Consider the following 23,262-nt stretch of genomic DNA (forward strand, 5'->3'; position numbering starts at 1 on the left):
GGCTGGTATTTTACTGGCTAGGTTGGTACTGACCAGGTGGCAACCCTAGTGGCAAGGAATAATGTTATAATATATATATAATGTAATAATATGTAATAATAGTCACCGGGTCAAGATTCCCATAGCAAACGATCATTTTTGCTTTCAGATAGGCAACCTGTGAATTCGATCTGATGATTGGTTGCTATGGGTTACTAAACCTAGACATATGATTGTAGCTCATAAGGGGGTTAATATATATATATACATATATAAAGGGGCATTAGCCATTACTCGGAGGGTTGAGGAGTGCTGGGAGGATACCAGTTTGTCACTGCTATTTCCAGTATGTCCACAACCTCAAGGACAAACTCTTTGCCTTTTCATCTGGTCCTGGTGCCGGGTAGAATATGCAAAGCCGGCATTGCAGACACGCAGGTTACATCAGGGGGGACAGGGTGGGCCATGGGGTAATGGGTAACTCCAGCCCTGGCTAAGGTCATATGGGCAAATGGTATTATTACTACTAAATTCAATGTGAGAAAAGGTCAGATTTGGGGAAGAGATGACACCAAGCAAGCAAGACAGCATGTCATCAGGCAACCCCCACTACTCACATTATGGAATGTTCCAACCTTTTGTGAGCCTGCAGTTCTGGACTGTTCCACATTAGCAGTTGGGGTGGGGCCAGGGGCTGTTCCTGCTGAACTGTGCTTAGTACAGGGGAATCCCTATGCTGCCATAGTTTTATGGTATCTCTCTGTACAGGCTATGAGCAAACTTAGGGGGCTGTTCCTGCTGAATTGTGCTTAGTACAGGGGAATCCCTATGCTGCCATAGTTTTATGGTATCTCTCTGTACAGGCTATGAGCAAACTTAGGGGGCTGTTCCTGCTGAATTGTGCTTAGTACAGGGGAATCCCTATGCTGCCATAGTTTTATGGTATCTCTCTGTACAGGCTATGAGCAAACTTAGGGGGCTGTTCCTGCTGAATTGTGCTTAGTACAGGGGAATCCCTATGCTGCCATAGTTTTATGGTATCTCTCTGTACAGGCTATGAGCAAACTTAGGGGGCTGTTCCTGCTGAATTGTGCTTAGTACAGGGGAATCCCTATGCTGCCATAGTTTTATGGTATCTCTCTGTACAGGCTATGAGCAAACTTAGGGGGCTGTTCCTGCTGAATTGTGCTTAGTACAGGGGAATCCCTATGCTGCCATAGTTTTATGGTATCTCACTGTACAGGCTATGAGCAAACTTAAGGGGCTGTTCCAGATGAACTGACTACTTTTGGATAAGGATATCCAATAGCCCAGCTTAATGTTCTGTGTCTGCTTTGGGGGGGGTCATAATGTAAGGTAAATGGAAATGGAGATAGTGTCTCTTCACTGAAGGGGCTCTACGCTCCAGCAGATGCTGAACTCCTAATCCCAGCATCCCCTGGTAGCCAAACTCTCAGCTGTAGATCTGCAGGGGTTGGGCTGCCTATACCTGCTCAATGGGATGTTGCTCTGCTCCTTTTCCCTTTAGCCAGAGCTCAGGATAAGAGCAGCAAACTGGCGGCTTCAGCTGTCACATTCTCCCGCAGCTCTGATAAAACCATTGCTCTGCATTTCCATATTTAGGCAGGGAATAGGTGCTGACTGCAGAGCGTTCTGTACGTCACTTATATCCCACAGCAGCGTCCCCAGAGAAGCCTGCCCGGCACATGTAATGTAGATTGGAAGTGCTAAGCATGAGGGGCACATAAGGAACTTGGCCCGAGGGTGAACGTGGAATGAAAGTGATATCATATCCTCAGGCAGCCTGTTATTTCAGGAACTGTGTACCACATGGGCCAAAGAACCCATAAACCATAACCATCATGGGCATATAGATTGTAAGCTCTACGGGCAGGGACCTCCATCCTCTTGTGTCTTTGACTCTTAACTTATTGCAACTGTATTTATCTTGTATTTATTTGTATTTATTGTTATACTTTGTATTTATCTATTATTATCTTAATAACCCCCTGTTTGTATTAATGTATTCTACTGTACAGCGCTGCGTACATAAGTAGCGCTTTATAAATAAAGATATACATACATACATACAACTGGGGGACTGCTTTTATACATGGGTTTTTATACATAAGCCCAATGCACTTATCTATCAATTGGAAAGGCTGGAAAATCCATGGATCCCAGTCCCAACAGATCCCCACATGATCCAATCACTGTCCCTGGTCTGTATGTCTGTGGATCTTGCCTAATGGGTGGGTCTGCCAGTGTGCGGCCACCTTTACTTACTGTCATCAAATAGCTTGTAGGGCAGTGGTCTCCAATATTTTTTGCACCACGGACCAGTTTCAAACAAGACAATTTTTCCGAGGACCAGGGGTGGCAGGTATAATACAGCTCATCATAATACAAAATCAGCAACTAGATGCGCCCAGCCCACTCGATCTTCATACTCCCACCTAAGTGGTGACATCCCCTGACACTTAATATGGAGCTTTAGGTACTTTGGTCCTTTTCACAATCAGTAGAAAGCTTCCTGGGCTTCGCATAGCTGTTGTCATGGAGTTGAGAACACAGGTAATTGGGACCAGAGGTGGCCCAGTTCGGCACTGGTCCCCAGCCCAGTGGTTGGGGACCCCTGCTGTAGGGGACACGTTGTAGGTGGTGCTGGAAGTATGTATTTCCTATAACTAATGCTTGTAGACTATCTCCTATAAAGATTTTTAGGGCACAATAAACAGCAAGCTTTGGCCCTGGCATTGGCCAAGGGAGAAGTTCCACCCAACCCTGACCATAAAGGCTTAGGCTAATACAACGGAGCAGGCCAGCATTCCGGAGGGGGTGTCTGTGACTGTGACTCGCCAAAGGGAGATGTAACCTAATGTACAATAGGGCACTCACGTCTGCATATAAATGCCCAGTACCTTGGTAGACTGCTCAGGGTTCCTTCATTCCTTGGCATAGAGAAAGCATGTAGCTCAGTGTGCCGGCAGATACATTACATAGGTTTTAGTATAGGGAGGAACTGTGCTGCTTCCTGCTAGTGAGGAAGTACAAGCCTGCTGGTATTAATACAGTTAGTAAAATATTGATTCAGGGGTCTGATCCAATTGCCATTTTGAATTTACGAAGGAATAGCTATACCCTTGCCTTCCACAGGATAGGTTTGTTATGTTGGACTTCATAGGGTTATCTTTTTTCAGCCGTAACTAAATCTTTATGTTAAGGCTTTAATCCCTCAGGACGCAGGATCAAGGTGTCTATCACCCTATATCCACTAGCCACTAATCATATATTTGCCTTCAGTTTTCTAAATGGACTAGATCATTAAAAGCTAACTGCTGATTGGTTGCTGTTAGCATCATGCATACTGCAGGCCTCTATGGCTGTGCTGCATGTCCCCATGCGTGTGGGTCAGTCTGGGTCATGGCAAGACTCTTAAAATAAAATGGAAAAAATAGGCAGATGTGAAAGACAAGGGTCTGGCCTCCATGAGGTAATATCTTTAGCTGCTCTGTTACCTTTATCTCTCATGGTGGAAGTGGTAAATTCTTTATGACCAGGGTTTAGTCAGTCTGACCGTTTGTGTCTATAAGTCCAGCCCAAGAATCTCAGATAGATCTGTTATACCTCAGTTTGGGTAAAGAAGCTGTATCCAAAGCTGAAACTGCAATGTCTACTTGTAAAGAACAGGAAAAATACTTTTTTTTACCACTAGAGTGCGATATTCAGCCATTTCTAAAGATGACAATATTAAGCGTTCCCTGCAGGTCCAGTGCAATTAAATGTTTTGCTTTATTACCCCCGGTACTGCTGCCAGGTTTGTAACCATTATTCATTCATCAGTCATTGTCCCCCTGGGCTGGGTAAAACGCCCTAGAATTTGACCCTAAATATAAGAATCCTTATTAATTAAGTTACTTATATTTAAACCCTACATAAATGAATGGATAAGGTGTTGCTCTTATTTTGCATGACCATTTGAACAGAGCAGAGGCCGGATGGGGTATGTGAAACATGTGCTTCTTGGTGTCGGAGTATTAATAGGATCAGCTGTCAATAAGAGGCATTAGAGAGGCATTCCAGGGGGCACGGCTGGTAACAGCATGTAACAAATGCCCTTTGCCAACTAACTCATTTCCAATGATTGTTTTCACAATGAGTCAGCACTGCCACCAAAAATATGGCCGCCATATTTCCTACACATAGACCTCGCCTGTTTGTATTGCAAGCACAGCAGTTTGATTGATGGGAATAATAACCCCCAAATTTAAATCAAAAGCAGATTTTTGAGTGTAGAAATCTGAAAGCATGACATGGTTCAAGCATAAGAGGCAAAGATAAGGCAAGGAACAAAGTGCAGGGTGGAAAGTGCACAATCTTACATTTGGGCTGAAAGTGCAAGAAAGCTAATGGGTGCTAAAGGCCTGGGTTCGGGGGCAGGAGAGCTAAGGGCACTGAAGTGCTAAGCACAAATGCTGGTGAAGTAATGGCCACTTTAGGGCTAGGAGCAAGTGCAGGAGAGCCAGTGGGCACTTTGGGCATTCTGGTTGGCCATCAGCAAAGTAGCTAGAGATATGTGTGTGTATATGATAGGGGCCTTAGATTGTAAGCTCCACTGAGGTAGGGACTGATGGGAATGTGATAGGGACCTTAGAGTGTAAGCTCCACTGGGGCAGGGGCTGATGGGAATGTGATAGGGATCTTAGATTGTAAGCTCACTGGGGCAGGGACTGATGGGAATGGGATAGGGGCCTTAGAGTGTAAGCTTCACTGGGGCAGGGGCTGATGGGAATGTGATAGGAACCTTAGATTGTAAGCTCACTGGGGCAGGGACTGATGGGAATGTGATAGGGACCTTAGATTGTAAGCTCACTGGGGCAGGGACTGATGGGAATGTGATAGGGACCTTAGATTGTAAGCTCCATTGGGGCAGAGACTGATGGGAATGTGATAGGGACCTTAGATTGTAAGCTCCACTGGGGCAGGGACTGATGGGAATGGGATAGGGGCCTTAGATTGTAAGCTCCACTGGGGCAGGGACTGATGGGAATGGGATAGGGACCTTAGAGTGTAAGCTTCACTGGGGCAGGGGCTGATGGGAATGTGATAGGGATCTTAGATTGTAAGCTCACTGGGGCAGGGACTGATGGGAATGGGATAGGGGCCTTAGATTGTAAGCTCACTGGGGCAGGGGCTGATGGGAATGGGATAGGGGCCTTAGATTGTAAGCTCCACTGGGGCAGGGGCTGATGGGAATGTGATAGGGACCTTAGATTGTAAGCTCACTGGGGCAGGGACTGATGGGAATGGGATAGGGACCTTAGATTGTAAGCTCACTGGGGCAGGGACTGATGGGAATGGGATAGGGACCTTAGATTGTAAGCTCACTGGGGCAGGGACTGATGGGAATGGCATAGGGACCTTAGATTGTAAGCTCACTGGGGCAGGGACTGATGGGAATGTGATAGGGACCTTAGATTGTAAGCTCCACTGGGGCAGGGACTGATGGGAATGTGATAGGGACCTTAGACTGTAAGCTCACTGGGGCAGGGACTGATGGGAATGGGATAGGGACATTAGATTGTAAGCTCCACTGGGGCAGGGACTGATGGGAATGTGATAGGGACCTTAGACTGTAAGCTCACTGGGGCAGGGACTGATGGGAATGTGATAGGGACCTTAGATTGTAAGCTCCACTGGGGCAGGGACTGATGGGAATGGGATAGGGACATTAGATTGTAAGCTCCACTGGGGCAGGGGCTGATGGGAATGTGATAGGGACCTTAGATTGTAAGCTCCACTGGGGCAGGGACTGATGGGAATGGGATAGGGACCTTAGATTGTAAGCTCCACTGGGGCAGGGACTGATGGGAATTGGATAGGGACCTTAGATTGTAAGCTCCACTGGGGCAGGGACTGATGGGAATGGGATAGGGACATTAGATTGTAAGCTCCACTGGGGCAGGGGCTGATGGGAATGTGATAGGGACCTTAGATTGTAAGCTCCACTGGGGCAGGGACTGATGGGAATGTGATAGGGACCTTAGATTGTAAGCTCCACTGGGGCAGGGGCTGATGGGAATGTGATAGGGACCTTAGATTGTAAGCTCACTGGGACAGGGACTGATGGGAATGTGATAGGGACCTTAGATTGTAAGCTCCACTGGGGCAGGGACTGATGGGAATGATTTGTCATCTCTGTAATATGTTGGTGCTATATAAAGGCCAACTGCAAAAAAATGCCACTGTTTGCATCATAACCTACAGAATCATTTGCAGGAAATGTCCCCCTTTCAGAACAGGAAGGGGCCGTCATATTGACCATAGAGGGTTATTTAAGGATGAGGCTACGGTTTCAGTATTTGAGGAATGTCACTAGTCAACACAAAGTCCAGCAACAGCCCGAGGTCTCGGAGTTCCAGCGAGCGCTTACGATAATCCACAGAGGTACCTAAATATTTCAGCCGAAACTCGATGCTTTCACCTCAGCAGATTTCTGCATTGTCCTTCAGCCAGAGGAGCCCCCGGGAAGGCTGAGCGACAGCTGCCGGTATATATACATAGTCACCCACCCAAATGGCTGCTTTTTACTGCCCTCGTTAAATTTAAAACGAGCTCATTATATTCAGGACATAAGTAATTCCCAGTAATTTCGGAGGCTGTTATAGATCCTATAGCAGAAAGTCATTTTACAGTCACGGCGGAAGCAGAAGCTTTTAAAAGGGCAAAGGATTCATTTCTTGGGTTAACTGCCAGTCTCTGTAATGATATTCTCTGGTCGTCAATGGGAAAATACACTCTCAGTAAAAATAAACATCTAAATTAATTGCCCGTTTTAAAAATATAGGTTCATTTTTGCACTTCTGATTGGCATTTTGTTATTGCTACATATATAAAGCAGGGCAGGACTGCTGGTTACAATGGGGATCAGATAGGATCTGTGTCACTGTGACAGAATGCTCTGTTATACAGATAGCTAGAATCTCAGCCATAAAGCAGGGCAGGACTGCTGCTTACAATGGATATCAGATAGGATCTGTGCCACTGTGACAGAATGCTCTGTTATACAGATAGCTAGAATCTCAGCCATAAAGCAGGGCAGGACTGCTGCTTACAATGGGGATCAGATAGGATCTGTGCCACTGTGACAGAATGCTCTGTTATACAGATAGCTAGAATCTCAGCCATAAAGCAGGGCAGGACTGCTGCTTACAATGGGTATCAGATAGGATCTGTGCCACTGTGACAGAATGCTCTGTTATACAGATAGCTAGAATCTCAGCCATAAAGCAGGGCAGGACTGCTGCTTACAATGGGTATCAGATAGGATCTGTGCCACTGTGACAGAATGCTCTGTTATACAGATAGCTAGAATCTCAGCCATAAAGCAGGGCAGGACTGCTGCTTACAATGGGGATCAGATAGGATCTGTGCCACTGTGACAGAATGCTCTGTTATACAGATAGCTAGAATCTCAGCCATAAAGCAGGGCAGGACTGCTGCTTACAATGGGGATCAGATAGGATCTGTGCCACTGTGACAGAATGCTCTGTTATACAGATAGCTAGAATCTCAGCCATAAAGCAGGGCAGGACTGCTGCTTACAATGGGGATCAGATAGGGTCTGTGCCACTGTGACAGAATGCTCTGTTATACAGATAGCTAGAATCTCAGCCATAAAGCAGGGCAGGACTGCTGCTTACAATGGGGATCAGATAGGATCTGTGCCACTGTGACAGAATGCTCTGTTATACAGATAGCTAGAATCTCAGCCATAAAGCAGGGCAGGACTGCTGCTTACAATGGGTAACAGTCACCCTGCTATAGTTATAGGGACCTCCGTCACCCCACAGGGGCCTCCCCAAAGTCTGCCCCAGAGGGCACTAGCCCCTGGCCTATATAACACCTAAAAAATGTAATAGATTTTTATCCAAAAAGAATGTATATGGCTGATAGAATTCTATTTAATCTTTCTGACTGTGGGCCCTGGATGGTAGTTCCTGCGGGGGCCCAAGGGTTCTAGTCTGACACTCTTTATTCCAGTTCATTTAACCTGTCAGCAGAAATTTGTTTCCTTTCTATCCCGGTTAAATGTGAGTCCATGTTCCGTGACATTGCCGTGGGTTGAAGGCAATTAGCTGTACGTTACAGGGACATACACACGCATGAACCCATTATACAAATGAAAGGCAGTTGGTGTCGGAGGAGGCTATTCCCAGAGCTCTCACTTCTTCTCCTTGTCTTGCAATGTCAGGAATCTTAATCTAAACTTTTCCAGGATCCAGTTACAACAATTTAGCAAGATTAGCGTTCAGGGCCGGTAACAGAACCCAGAGTGGCTTAAATAAAATCCCCTCTCCTACCATGGACATTCTTGTCCCGAGACTCTGCAAATGGATCTTCTTGGGTCAACAAAAATATGAAATTATAATGGAAATGATCAGTTTGATTTCACTGTGCACTTTGGCTCATTTTCTAATACCTAATTTATTTATAGGGCTCTATATTCTATCTAGGCACCCAAGGTGTGACCCAACGCGTTCCAAGCAACCTGTAATTAATTCCTACCAATGGCATGCTTGTTTCATTTAGTGCATAGGGACCCCAATGTAGATCTGGTGGTTCTTGCTTATGTATCTTGTATTTTTCTCTGGAATAGTAGGATTATCTGTAAAGAACATTTTTTACAACCTTGTTCTGAGCTCGAGGGCTGGCAAAATCTAAGGCCAGAAATGGCACGATGGATCCCAAAAGTCTTTGGTTTAATGTTTGCCTTTGGGTTTTGCCTTCCCCACAGGACCACTCACGCGAAAGCCAAGGCAGAGGGAGCGGAGCAGGCAGCGCAAGCAGCCAATAGTGAATCCGGCATAGCAAGAACCATGGCAAGGGAGCTCTCTCCAGACTTCTACCAACCAGGTTTGTTCCCCAAATGAGCTGCATCTGAATTGCACCAGGGAAGATGTTGCTGAAGCTACACCAACACACACACACATAATTATAGTATGTGAAGGTTATTCTTTTGCTTATGTGACAGCCAAAACAGTCACAGCAAAGGAACTCGGGTGGGGGTTGTTTATACAGAAAGCATTTTCTTTATCTCTGCCTGATGTGATATTATTCCAGTCATTTCTTTCTGCATGGGAAGATAAGAAATGCCCATAGAGACAGTCAGAACCCTTAAGATGGCCATACACTGGCAGAATTAAGTTGCTGATTTGAGTCCTTCAGACCAATTCGGCAGCTTATCTACCCTTGTATAGAGACCCCCTACAGCGCTACCCGACTAATCGGGCAGGTTTGATCTTTTAGTCGGATGGGGAACCACATCAGTTCATTCATGCGGTCCTTGCTCCAGCCGCTCCTATCGTTTGGCCCTTGATGGGCACATCAGGCAAAGATCTGCGCCAAACAAGCAAATCTTATAATGTTTGGATAAAGACACACAGAGCTACTAGTAGCAGCTACTTGTCACAGCTACAAAAATAGACAATGCTGATCATTTACTAATAACTGTCTCTCTGTGTGTTTTAGCAGAGGCAATTCTCAGTATTTTCTATGGCAGGGGGTTTTCTGGCATTTAGTAGGCATGACAAGTAGCTGCTACAAAGTAGCTCCGTGTGTCTTCACCCTAAAGGTGGCCAAACACACTAACACGAGGCCGCCAAGCGAGTGGATCTTCCGCCGATATCCCCACCTACGGGTGGGCGATATCGGGCTAATTGAGGCTAATTGGGTCATTTGGGGCTAAACGATTGAATTAGTACAACGGGTATAGGTGTCCGTGGGTTCGGGGGCTGCATCAACGAGCCGATGTGGTCCCCGATCCGACTAAATTTTTAAACCTGCCCAATCGAAATCTGCCTGATTTCAGGCCAGATATGGGTCGGGCAGGCCCGTCGGTAGTGCCCATACACAGGCCAATTAGCTGCCGAATCGGTCTAAGGGACCCATATCGGCAGCTAGAATCGGCCCGTGTATGGCAGCCTTAAGAGCTAGAATTCTATTCCCTCAAGGAAGTGGTGGCTTTACTTTTTTTTTAAAAAAAAAGGAAACAGCACATTATGTTCCCAATACTAATCTAATTAACTCCAGATTAGACACGGTTTTTTGGGTTAATATTTTCAAAGGACAAAATCTTTTCAATGTGCGAGGCTGGATGTACAGTGTATGCACAGAAAGTGATAATTATCTCTATTGTTTTGGCAGATTAGATACGAGATTCAATACATCCCTGAGCCGCATTATTTAAGCTTTTATGTTTACGGACCAATTATCCGTCAACACAGAAAAAAATGCATAAAGCAAAAAGAGCTTTTTTACCCCAAGTTTCTCTCCTGCTTGGCGTTCACCTGAGATGCCTCGGCACATTTAGTTGTAGCGCTTTCTCTATTGCTGATTTTGCTCACAGCTATAATTTTATCAGCAGCAGCAGAGAAAGTGATAGTTTCCCTTTCCCCCGCATATATATATATATATAATGTGTATATTGTTATAAGATAAAGCAATAACTGTGCAGCCTTAAGGTACTCAGTGAGAGAATAGCAAAGGGACACACTAAATGGGAGAATAACCTGTGTTTGCTGCATAGGAATCACTGGCTTTTCAGCTGTTGCATCGGATAAGAATTGAAATTGATGCCTTCCCACAGTACTGTTCCTCAGCTTTCCCACTGATGAACAATAGGAAACATAATTAGGATAAGATATGGGTATTACAGTCCCAATTATATCTTTTAGCCTCCTGTGTATTCCCCTGTTGGAGTTTTTTCTTGCTCTTTTACTTTAGTCTTTTTTTATGGTTTAGAAAACTTTTACTATGCAAAGAAAAATACTTCTGTTAAAGGCAATCCTATCTAACTCCCATTGTAAGCAGCAGTCCTGCCCTGCTTTATGGCTGAGATTCTAGCTATCTGTTTAACAGAGAATTCTGTCACAGTGGCACAGATCCTATCTGATCCCCCCATTGTAAGCAGCAGTCCTGCCCTGCTTTATGGCTGAGATTCTAGCTATCTGTATAACAGAGCATTCTGTCACAGTGGCACAGATCCTATCTGATACCCATTGTAAGCAGCAGTCCTGCCCTGCTTTATGGCTGAGATTCTAGCTATCTGTATAACAGAGCATTCTGTCACAGTGGCACAGATCCTATCTAACTCCCATTGTAAGCAGCAGTCCTGCCCTGCTTTATGGCTGAGATTCTAGCTATCTGTTTAACAGAGAATTCTGTCACAGTGGCACAGATCCTATCTGATCCCCCCATTGTAAGCAGCAGTCCTGCCCTGCTTTATGGCTGAGATTCTAGCTATCTGTATAACAGAGCATTCTGTCACAGTGGCACAGATCCTATCTGATCCCCATTGTAAGCAGCAGTCCTGCCCTGCTTTATGGCTGAGATTCTAGCTATCTGTATAACAGAGCATTCTGTCACAGTGGCACAGATCCTATCTGATCCCCATTGTAAGCAGCAGTCCTGCCCTGCTTTATGGCTGAAATTCTAGCTATCTGTATAACAGAGCATTCTGTCACAGTGGCACAGATCCTATCTGATCCCCATTGTAAGCAGCAGTCCTGCCCTGCTTTATGGCTGAGATTCTAGCTATCTGTATAACAGAGCATTCTGTCACAGTGGCACAGATCCTATCTGATCCCCCCATTGTAAGCAGCAGTCCTGCCCTGCTTTATGGCTGAGATTCTAGCTATCTGTATAACAGAGCATTCTGTCACAGTGGCACAGATCCTATCTGATCCCCCCATTGTAAGCAGCAGTCCTGCCCTGCTTTATGGCTGAGATTCTAGCTATCTGTATAACAGAGCATTCTGTCACAGTGGCACAGATCCTATCTGATCCCCATTGTAAGCAGCAGTCCTGCCCTGCTTTATGGCTGAGATTCTAGCTATCTGTATAACAGAGCATTCTGTCACAGTGGCACAGATCCTATCTGATCCCCATTGTAAGCAGCAGTCCTGCCCTGCTTTATGGCTGAGATTCTAGCTATCTGTATAACAGAGCATTCTGTCACAGTGGCACAGATCCTATCTGATCCCCATTGTAAGCAGCAGTCCTGCCCTGCTTTATGGCTGAGATTCTAGCTATCTGTATAACAGAGCATTCTGTCACAGTGGCACAGATCCTATCTGATCCCCATTGTAAGCAGCAGTCCTGCCCTGCTTTATGGCTGAGATTCTAGCTATCTGTATAACAGAGCATTCTGTCACAGTGGCACAGATCCTATCTGATCCCCATTGTAAGCAGCAGTCCTGCCCTGCTTTATGGCTGAGATTCTAGCTATCTGTATAACAGAGCATTCTGTCACAGTGGCACAGATCCTATCTGATCCCCATTGTAAGCAGCAGTCCTGCCCTGCTTTATGGCTGAGATTCTAGCTATCTGTATAACAGAGCATTCTGTCACAGTGGCACAGATCCTATCTGATCCCCCCATTGTAAGCAGCAGTCCTGCCCTGCTTTATGGCTGAGATTCTAGCTATCTGTATAACAGAGCATTCTGTCACAGTGGCACAGATCCTATCTGATCCCCCCATTGTAAGCAGCAGTCCTGCCCTGCTTTATGGCTGAGATTCTAGCTATCTGTATAACAGAGCATTCTGTCACAGTGGCACAGATCCTATCTGATCCCCATTGTAAGCAGCAGTCCTGCCCTGCTTTATGGCTGAGATTCTAGCTATCTGTATAACAGAGCATTCTGTCACAGTGGCACAGATCCTATCTGATCCCCATTGTAAGCAGACGTGTTTCAGTGAGGTCTGTGGATGTCTGGAGCAAGCCCAGGCCCTGCTAGGGCTGGTCGGGCTGCCCGCAAAACTGAGGCCCAGGCTTTGGGGCCTAGCCATGTGGCTGTAAGTGCAAGGCCAAGACTCAGATCATCGTCTGTTGGGACCCCAAGAACACCTAGGGGGAAAACCAGCAGCGAGAGTGAGATGGAAGTGGAGAAGTCTGTGGAAGAGACCAGGAGGCAAAGGCAGAGAAATGCAGCAGCAGCCCGTGCTCAGGAGGTGGAAGCCCGCAGAGGGGCCCCCCAGGGAAAGATCACCCCACCTAGAGCGGCTAATGCTGATCCTTTGGTAAAGGGAAAAGTGGATGGAAAGCAAGTGAAGCAACAGTTGGCATCTGAGGAAGAAATAAAGCAGCACAAACACAAAGGTATGGAAATACAAACTGTGCCTTTAATTCATTCAGAGTTTGTTACTGAGCTGCCGGCAGTGAGTGAGACTGAGCCTGTAAATAAACCTGTGTCTGTAACACAAACTGATAATAATGAAACTGCGCAAAGTGATTCCAACCTTTGTCAGAATCCCCCCCAGCAGCGTGTGAGTGAGAGCTGTGAGCAGCAGGGACCCCCGGCCTGTAACCCAGCAGCTTCTCCATCAGCTCAGCTGGAATCAGTTGGCCATGTGGGGGCGGGGGAGGAATCAGCAATCCACTCTTCTGTGTGTGTATCCCAGCCGGCTTGCCAGGAGAGTGGGGCCCCGGGTGCAGCCGCCAGTCCTGGCACTGGTACACCCACATCTCCGGCCCATGGGGCAGCCGGCGCCTGTAGCAGCGGAGAGGAGAGAGGGGAGGAAGTTCCCACCATTGCCCCAGTTCCCCTGAGCTCAGAAGGCAGCAGCCCTGGTGCGAGCCCTGGAACCAGCATTGTGCATAAGCCAATTAAAGGAGCTGCATGTAAAGGTGCTGTCCAGAAGCAGGGAAGATTTAAAGGGGAAGTTAAAGAAACAATAACTGCAGAAAGAGTGGCTGATGCTTTGAAAGAACTGGCTACTTTACAAAACAGAAAGAAATCTGTGCAGCTGTCATTGAAATATTTTACAAACAGGATGGCAGTTTCTGAAGGCAAAGTGAATGCTACTAATAAAAACAAATGGGATGAACTGGGCAAGGAGCTCGCTGGGATAGAACAGCAGATTGCCGAGCTGTATAAGGAGGTCGGGCCCTGGAAGGAAGTTTACCAGAACAGGCAGAGATTTGCAGACATGGCAGCCAATGTCCGCAGCCCGGCAGCAAAATCAGCAGCAAAACCGGCAGCAAAACCGGCTTTGAGAAAGCCTTATCAGGCGAGCACCTCTAATAGCCCCGCGTCATCTGAGAGCGAAGCGGATTTTGTAAAGCCATTACCCCCCAGAGTGCAGAAACGGCAGGGGAGGGTCAACTGGCAAAATATGGCCTTTAATCAGCAGGATGTGGATGATCAGGAGAAGAAGAGATCGGAGGAAAAAACCTTTAAAGTTAATGTTGGGAAGCAGGACCAGACTTTTGAACTGTTATCGGATCAGGATTTCCCAGAGTTGCCTAAAGCACAAGGCAAAGTAATGGCAAATCCCATACACCAGAGTGGCAGTGGGAAAGCGCAACGAGGAGGAACTTGTGATCCAGTTGGAACTGTGTCGGAAGCGAGAGAAGAAGATCTGCAAACTGAGAAAATGGACATTGCTCCAACTAACACTTCTTCCTGTGTGAAAGCAAGTGAGAGGGTGGAGAGTGGGGTGAATGAGGTGAATGAAGTGCAAGCTTCTGTGTCAGGTGGGCATGAGCGGGTGAATGAAGTGCAAGCCCCTGTGTCCGTTGGGCATGTGCGGGTGAGTGAGGCTGTGCCAGGTGCTGGAGGAACGGAGAGGGAATGTGGAGGGGTTCAAGGTGGGGAGGTGGGAGGGGCTATGGGTGTCGGTGCTGCTCATGTATTGGCGGAAGTTAGACAGGGTCAGGTAGATCAAGGTCCTTCAGAAGCAGTAGAGGTGGAGTCAGTGCAGGTGGGTGGCCAGGCAAATCCAACAAATTTTTGGGAGAAAAGGCGGCTTTTCCCAGTTCCTGATTTCTCTGATAATGATCCCTTTAAGAGAAAGAATTGGGTTAAGGTAAAGTGGGAGGGCAATAAAGAGGGAGCCCCTCCAAGGCGGTTCTTTGTACGCAAAGTGCTATTGGATGGGATGGGATTTTCCTCAGATGACTTGTCAGCCGTAATTGGCCAGACAGAATCAGAGTACGACATCACCTTTAAGTTGCCTGAGGTTTTAGACCATTTCTGGCGGATTTATAATTTGCAGAAAAGAGCAGGACACCCGGACTGGGAGAATTTAATTGTCATCCCAATGACCAAGCCAGAGACCAAGAACATCACTATAATGATGAAAAATGATGCAATTCCCCAGGAGGATATTTTGGTCTGGTTGCAGCGCCAATGTACAGTTGTGTCTCCCTTGGTAAAAATATTTGATGAGGATAATGTCTGGGGCGGTGGTTGGCGCACCCAGGTTAAACTTAACGTGACAGGCAATGTACCCACCCATCTGCCCAATTCTTTTTTTATAGGGAAGGAAAAGGGCACTTGTTTCTATGTAGGCCAGCCCAGGAGGTGCTTTAAGTGTGGGGCCAGAGATCATCTGGCAAAAGCCTGTACTGTACTAAGGTGTGCGCTCTGTAATGGTGTGGGGCACGAGGCAAACAGCTGTAACCGTGTGAGGTGCAACCTGTGCAACAGAATGGGGCATTCCCACAGGAGGTGTCCCGAGGCATACCATAACATAGTCAGACTCTTCCCTGAGATAGACAGAGAGATGAGGAAGGTAATGGAGCCAGTGGATGGAGAGCAGGAGCCAGTGGATGGAGAGCAGGAGCCAGTGGATGGAGAGCAGGGGCAAGGGGAAGGGGAGCAGGGGCAAGGGGAAGGGGGGCAGGAACAAAGGGAAGGGGGGCAGGGACAAGGGAAGGGGGGGCAGGAACAAAGGGAAGGGGGGCAGGGACAAGGGAAGGGGGGGCAGGAACAAAGGGAAGGGGGGCAGGGACAAGGGAAAAGGGGGCAGGGACAAGGGAAAGGGGAGCTGCAGCCAAAGAAAGTGCAAGTACAGCAAGAGGTCGCACCCAGGAGACAGAGAGTTAGGCAGCCAACAAATGTTCAGAGAAGTGTAAAGAAACCGGAGAAGGAAGTCAGAACAAGGGAAAGGAAGGTGGCAGTTGATGTTGAGGCAGAGGATGGTTGGAAAAAAACAAAAAATAAAAAATCTAAAAAGTATGCCCATCAATTAGATCCTGGAGAAGGTCCCTCAGCAGTAAATCCCTTCTCTATTAGTACTGGGAATAAATTCTCAGTACTAGATGGTAATTCTGAGACCTGGGGTGACAGGGCAGAGAGGGAAGAGCAAGAGGAGTTGGAGAGGATGGAGAGAGAAGAAGCCAGTGTGAATCAAAGGGAATCTGAGCAGGAGGATATGGACATTCAACTGGCTTCAAAGAAAAGATCTAGGGAAGGAGGTGAACAACCAGTCAAAAAAAAAGGTACTGGGGGAACTGCAAGAAATTCCCAAACTCTGGTTAAAAACCCTGCTAGTGATGGTGATGAGGAGCAACTGCACTTAGGTCCCCAGGTGAAGCGTTATGGTGATGCAGTTGGTTCTTCAGCTAAAGGAAGGAAGGGACAATCCATGACAAACGTTCATGATGGCAGTGTCTCCAATTAGGTTTTTAACATCTAATGTGTGCAGTGTTAGAACCCAGCGAGCCAGATTTTTGGCATTTGAAAGTCTGGCTAACTCAGACGCTGAGGTGTTTTTCCTTCAGGAAACCCGTCTCACTACTCAGGCGGATCTGAGAAAGGCAAGGGCTGACTGGCGACATGGGCCTTCTTTTTGGTCCATTGCGGAGGAGCCATGTGGCGGAGTAGCGATATTATTTCGAGGTGGCCTCAATATTAGAGTACATCGTCTCCTAGAGGTTCAGGTGGGGCGTTGTTTGTTGTTGGATGTAACCTTAAATGGCAGGCGATTTCGCCTTATTAATATCTATGGGCCACAGTCCATGTCAGGCAGGAGGGCTCTGCTGGCTGAAATTAGACCCTATTTGCACACGTCGCTCTCTGTCATCTTTGGTGGTGATTTCAACCAAGTCCTTAGACCAGAAGATCGGTCAGGAAGGTTAGGGAAATCCGAAAGCTTTTTCTTTAAGCAACTAGTTCAGCAAGCTGGATTGGTTGATGTTGCCACCTGGGAGGGCCGGAGAGCGACGCACACTTACAGGTGCGGGGGTAGGAGTAGCCGCTTGGATATGGCTTTTGTCAGGATGGGTGAGGAATTTACTGATGTTAGAGAGGTTGGGGTTGAATACTCAGACCACCTGACACTTTCCTTTACGGTGGGGACCTTGTCAGTTCCAGCAAAGGGCAAGGGCCTGTGGCGATTAAGCTCAGATTCCCTGGAGGGCGAGTCAGTAGGGAAGTCTTTTGAGGCTCTTCTTCAGCACCAGTTCGGGAGGGTTGATTTCTATGACTCTGTGTCATCGTGGTGGGAGGATGTCAAGCGCTCATTCCGGACTTTCTTCCGTAAGCTATCTGTACGCAGGGAGGGTAATCGGTATAAGAAGTACCTGACTCTCTTAAAGAAGCTGGAGTCCTCTATTTCGGATGGGGTGGAGGGGTCAAAGATCACCCAGCTGAAAGCCCAGATCAGAGAATGTCAGTACAGCCGCTACAAATCTCTTGTGCAGGAAAGGGATTATGGGAGTTTTCGCTCTCCGGACCCCTTTTTAAACTGCCGGGAGAATGTTGGGCGGAAGCTTATCACCGGTCTGATCGACCCCAAGGGTGAGTTACAGACATCCAGGGAGGGCATCCTTGGGGTTGTGAAAGGCTTCTACGCTTCTCTGTTCCGGGCCAAGGCTTTGGATAAGGGGAGGACTTCATCCTTCCTGGAGGCAACCCCAGGGCCTGATGTGACCAATTTGGACTTTGAGCCTTTGACAGCTGAGATCACGGAGGACGAGGTCAAAGCTGCCATTGATTGCCTTGCTAAAAAGAAGGCTCCAGGACCGGACGGCCTTACAGCCGAATTTTATAAGAAATTTAAAGACCAGCTGGCTCCGGTTCTTGTAGAGGTCTTTAGAGACTGCCTGGAAGGGGGTATCTTGCCCCCCTCTATGAGAGAATCCTCCTTGATCTTGCTGTCTAAAGGTAAGGATCCGCAGCGGGTTGAGAACTGGAGGCCGATTGCCCTTCTCAACACTGATAGGAAGCTTCTCGCACGGATACTTTTTACTAGACTGATTTTGTTTTCAGGCACTTTATTATCTCCTGTCCAGTCCTGCACGGTGAAAGGGCGGAGCATATTCGAGGCGATCCTTACTATAAGGGAAGCCTTGGAACTATGCAAAGTCCAAAACATCGGGTGCTACTTCCTGTCTCTGGACCAGGCTAAGGCCTTTGATCGAGTGGATCATGAGTATCTGTGGGCCGTTTTGGCAAAGTATGGCATCCCGGGAACATTCATTAGGTGGCTATCAGCTTTGTACAAAGGGGCCGTAAGCTTTCCACTTATCAATGGGTGGCGAGGTGAGAACTTTGAGGTCGGGGCCGGGGTGAGACAGGGGTGCCCTTTAAGCCCTTTGCTGTATGTTTTTGCGATCGATCCTTTTTTAAGGCGTTTGCAGGCGGGTGGAATAAAGGGTCTCTCTGTTCCCTGTAGCCAGCCCCTCAGGTCAGTAGCCTACGCGGATGATGTCACGGTAGCAGTCTCTTGTCCGGAGGATGTGGGAGTGCTGTCCGAGACGATCAGAAGTTACTCAGAGGCCTCCGGGTCTCTGGTCAACATGGATAAGTCTCAAGCTTTTTGGTCATTAGACGAGGAGCCGGCTTTTCCGCTCCGGGAATTCTCAGTTGCCCCAACTCAGATTAGAATCTTGGGAATCAAATTTGGGAAGGGAGATGACTGTAGGCAAAACTGGGAAGAGAAGTTGGATGCCGGGAATGCTAAAGTACAGCGATGGAAGCAGTGGAGGCTGTCCTACAGTGAAAGGGTGAAGCTCGTGAAGACTTACCTGGTCCCTATCTTTCTGTTTGTTTCCTATGTGTATCCGCTGCCTGAAGCTCTCTATGCTCGGATCCACAGTCTGTTCTTCCAGTTAATCTGGGGGAGCAGGCTGAATCCAGTAAAAAGGGGTGTCACTTACCTGCAGAGGAAAGAGGGAGGGTTGGGCATGCTATGCCCAGTGGCTTTCTTTGGCTCCATCTTCCTGAAGTCCAACTTTGGGTGCCTGGGCCAAAGAACTGATTCCCTGTGGGAATGTTGCGTCAGGCGTTGGGTATTGCCTCTGGTGGGAGATTGGGTGCTTGGCGGTAGCGTGAAGACAGTCCGGGTGCGCGGGAGACAACTCCCTCCGCATCTTGAGTTGGGGCTGAAGCTTTTGAGAAAGTGGGACATTGGAATTGGGGAGCTGGGTTCTGTTGCGAGAAGGCAGATCTATCAGAGAATCCTGGGAACCTATTTCATTGTCCCCTTGGCCTTAAAAGACTGTGTGGGGAACATTCTTTCCCAGAGCCTCCGGTGGCTCAATGACAGAAGGGTGCCCCCCAAATACTTTGATCTAAACTGGCTCGCCCTTCAGGGAAGGCTTTTTGTCAGGGGCAATCTGAGCTATTTAAACTTTGCAGACAGAGAGTGCCCGTGGGGCTGCGCCACCAATGAGACCCAGGAACATTTTCTGGTTGATTGCCCTGTGACAAAGACTGTGCGGTTTCAGTTGGCAGAGACTCTCAAAGTACCACACATTAGGCAGCTCTCTTATGCCAATGCGGCCTATGGGATCCTGTCTGTCCCACACCCCCTGGATGCAGGATCCATGTACATGATAATATCAGTAATGAGGTACCACCTATGGCAATCCCGCTGTAGGAGATCACTCGGCCAGGAGGATGTTGTTATTGACCTTATAGTGAAGTCTGTGGTGGCCGATTTGGGTTTCCTGAAGGAAAGGGAGATCAGACGCTGCACCTCAAATACCTCAAAATGGAGAAATATCAATCTGTGAGTGTCCTTGTCCTTCTCCTTGCCATTAGGACAGTTTGTACCAGCTTTTCTGGGGGAAATCTTGTAGGTACATTTGAATGTTATGAATGGGCGCCATCACCTCAGCGCTACTGCCGGCAAGTTGTTTTTGTTTTTTTGAAATTGCAGTTTGTCCTCTTTTGGTTTGTGTGGGGAATGGGATATGTATTGAATGCAAGTGCTTTATTTCATGGGCAATGGAAAGGCAATTTCAAGTCAAAATGGCTAATTTCTTTGCTTACAGTTTGTAAATAGTTGTACATTGTTTTGTTTGTTTTGAAAGATTTATTATTTGTTAAGTTTATACCAATAAAAAAATCCCTATCTGATCCCCCCATTGTAAGCAGCAGTCCTGCCCTGCTTTATGGCTGAGATTCTAGCTATCTGTATAACAGAGCATTCTGTCACAGTGGCACAGATCCTATCTGATCCCCCCATTGTAAGCAGCAGTCCTGCCCTGCTTTATGGCTGAGATTCTAGCTATCTGTATAACAGAGCATTCTGTCACAGTGGCACAGATCCTATCTGATCCCCATTGTAAGCAGCAGTCCTGCCCTGCTTTATGGCTGAGATTCTAGCTATCTGTATAACAGAGCATTCTGTCACAGTGGCACAGATCCTATCTGATCCCCATTGTAAGCAGCAGTCCTGCCCTGCTTTATGGCTGAGATTCTAGCTATCTGTATAACAGAGCATTCTGTCACAGTGGCACAGATCCTATCTGATACCCATTGTAAGCAGCAGTCCTGCCCTGCTTTATGGCTGAGATTCTAGCTATCTGTATAACAGAGCATTCTGTCACAGTGGCACAGATCCTATCTGATACCCATTGTAAGCAGCAGTCCTGCCCTGCTTTATGGCTGAGATTCTAGCTATCTGTATAACAGAGCATTCTGTCACAGTGGCACAGATCCTATCTGATCCCCATTGTAAGCAGCAGTCCTGCCCTGCTTTATGGCTGAGATTCTAGCTATCTGTATAACAGAGCATTCTGTCACAGTGGCACAGATCCTATCTGATACCCATTGTAAGCAGCAGTCCTGCCCTGCTTTATGGCTCTGTTATGTAACACAACATTTCGATAGATGCATATACAGATTTTTAACGTTGTTCGTTTTACCTATAATCACTGTAGTTTTACCTAGAATATAACATTTTGTCCAAATCTGAGATTTTATTTAAATGATTATTAAGAAATTAATAGTGAAATATTTGTGAAATTAATAGTGAATATATAAAATATTAATAGCTTTATTTTCTAATCAGGGCCAGAGTATATCAAGAGAAAGCTGCTTCAGGAGATTATAGAAAACGCAGAACAAATGGATCACAAAGAACCTACAACTCCAGCTCATCAAGAACCACAAGCAACTCCTTCAGAAAGCCCCCTGCTTCATGTGAAGCAATCTTCAAAACGTGAAGTTTCCCCAGCACGGACCCCTTCACCTACCTCTGCTGAATCCCCTCCAGATGCCAAAAAGCCTAAACAAAGTTCCAAGAAAGAGAAGGGACTGAGCCCCAGCAACTGGAATGGAGATCAGAACCGTGCCAGTAGTCGATCCATTACCCCGTCCAACATACCAGGGAAGGGAAACCAGACGAAATTGATGAACAAAGTGCCTGATCCTGATATTGAGTTCCATAAGGGCTATCATAGCTATGCTGTTCGGACCTCCCCAGTGACTCCTCCACTGGATTATGAGGAGCATGCATTCCCATCGCCAAAAGCAACTCCTGAAGCTAAAACCCCAGATATAAAAGATCAAGTCAAGGAGGTTTCACCATCTTCCTCAAAAGACCAAGATGCAAAAGCAAAAGCAGTCTCCAGGAGATCAGAGATAGGCAGAGAGTCTCAGTTAAAGCCAAATGATGAGCCCAAGTCAGAAGGAAGGGAGGAGAAGATGCAGTCAAAGACCTTCTCCAAGTCTGACTCTAAAAGTGACATTTATGAGACCAAGTCAGTCCAGAAGCCTGAGCCTAAAACAGTCCAAAAACCTGAGCCTAAGGCAATGCAGAAAGCAGAACAAAAGGCAGCACCAAAAGCTGCTGTGGCAAAACCAGAGACGAAGGCAGCACCAAAAGCCGCCCCTCAAAAACCTGAACCAAAGTCTGTGGCAAAGTCTGAGTCTAAGGCGTCGCTGAAGGCTGAAACCAAAAGTCTGGTTAAAAAGGGAGTCCAGGTTGCAGCGGTTACAAATACAGAGGAAGAGATTGAGGAGGTGAGGCCTCTGACCTGAATTTCCATGGTTGCTCAGTATTTATTACACAGTTACAGTAAATATGTAGACATAAGTGGTCCACTGTTCCGACAAACATAAGGGTAGACTGGGGCTGAATGCGCACCTCCTGGGGAATTTTAAGCCCCAAGACTACTCAAACTCCCTATAGACTTCTTTGCATGAAGTCAGAATTTCCCTTGATGTGCTAGAGTGTCAGACTGGGGTGCCAGGGGCATGATCATTTACCCTTCCTGTGAGATGTTGGGGCATAAGAAAAGACAAAAACAGAAAAAAGGAATTAGACAAAACAGGATGAAGAGGAAACTCATTCTGAAGGGCAGATTTTCTTGTAGTGTACCTATTCTGTAATATAGCCAGAGTTGGCCTGGCCAGTGGGAGACTGGGAAAAAACCCGGTGGACCCCGGCCCTACGCCCCACGCCCCCACCAGTTCCAGATGGGTAGAGGGGGGAGCGCAGACACACAGGTGGGAAGAACAGGCCGGCAGGGGCCACAGCTTTGGAGCAGGCTGGGCTGGCAGGGTCCACAGGGCCCAGTAGGGCTGGCGTCCACTGGGTTTTTTCCCAGTCTCCCGCTGGCCAGGCCAATGCTGGCTATATTACAGAATAGGTACACTACAAGAAAAACTTGGGATCTGCCCTTCAGAATTAGTGTCCTCTTCATCCTGTTTTGTCTAATTCCTTTTTTCTGTTTTTGTCTTTTCTTATGCCCCAACATCACACAGGAAGGGTAAATGATCATGGTCCAAACACAAAAGGCAATATGGGTGGACAAAGCACCCACTGAAACGTGGCCTCCTGGGTTTTGATTGGTACTTTGGTGGGACAACTCAACCATATTAGGTTTTGTAAGGGGTTTCATATGCAGTCTGACACCGGATCACTTGCTGTGAGGTCTCTTTGCTGAGAGCTGATCGAATGGCAATCTGTTCTGTTTAGCTTTGCTGAAAAATTCTAGAAACTATGGAACAATTCACGGAACGGTAAAGAATTCACGAAACACAAGTACTGTGCGACTTTTTTGAAGTTTCGTAAAACAATTTGCCAATGGTGAAATACGAAATTTCGCTGTGAATCCATGCCTGGCAGAAATATTCGCCCACCAATAATGTCTTATACTAAGGGAGACATCAAGTGGATCTAATATAATAAGAACACTGAGCATAGTCATTTGCCCCTTACCCCATATTTTGACCCCTTTCTACTTTACCTTGTATGTAGAG

General features: G+C 47.0%; 1 protein-coding gene across 1 annotated transcript in view; it reads left to right on the top strand.

Moving 5' to 3' along the window:
• The window catches only part of jph2 (junctophilin 2), a 49,454-nt gene that overhangs the window by 22,902 nt on the left and 3,290 nt on the right, over positions 1-23,262 (top strand). The window contains exons 3-4 of the mRNA XM_002933186.5: positions 8,777-8,895; positions 21,068-22,020. Of these exons, the coding sequence (XP_002933232.1) occupies positions 8,777-8,895; positions 21,068-22,020 (1,072 nt within the window). The remainder of the gene's footprint in view (positions 1-8,776; positions 8,896-21,067; positions 22,021-23,262) is intronic.

The sequence above is a fragment of the Xenopus tropicalis genome, chromosome 10 (assembly GCF_000004195.4).
Source record: "Xenopus tropicalis strain Nigerian chromosome 10, UCB_Xtro_10.0, whole genome shotgun sequence".
Classification (NCBI taxonomy): Eukaryota; Metazoa; Chordata; class Amphibia; order Anura; family Pipidae; genus Xenopus; species Xenopus tropicalis.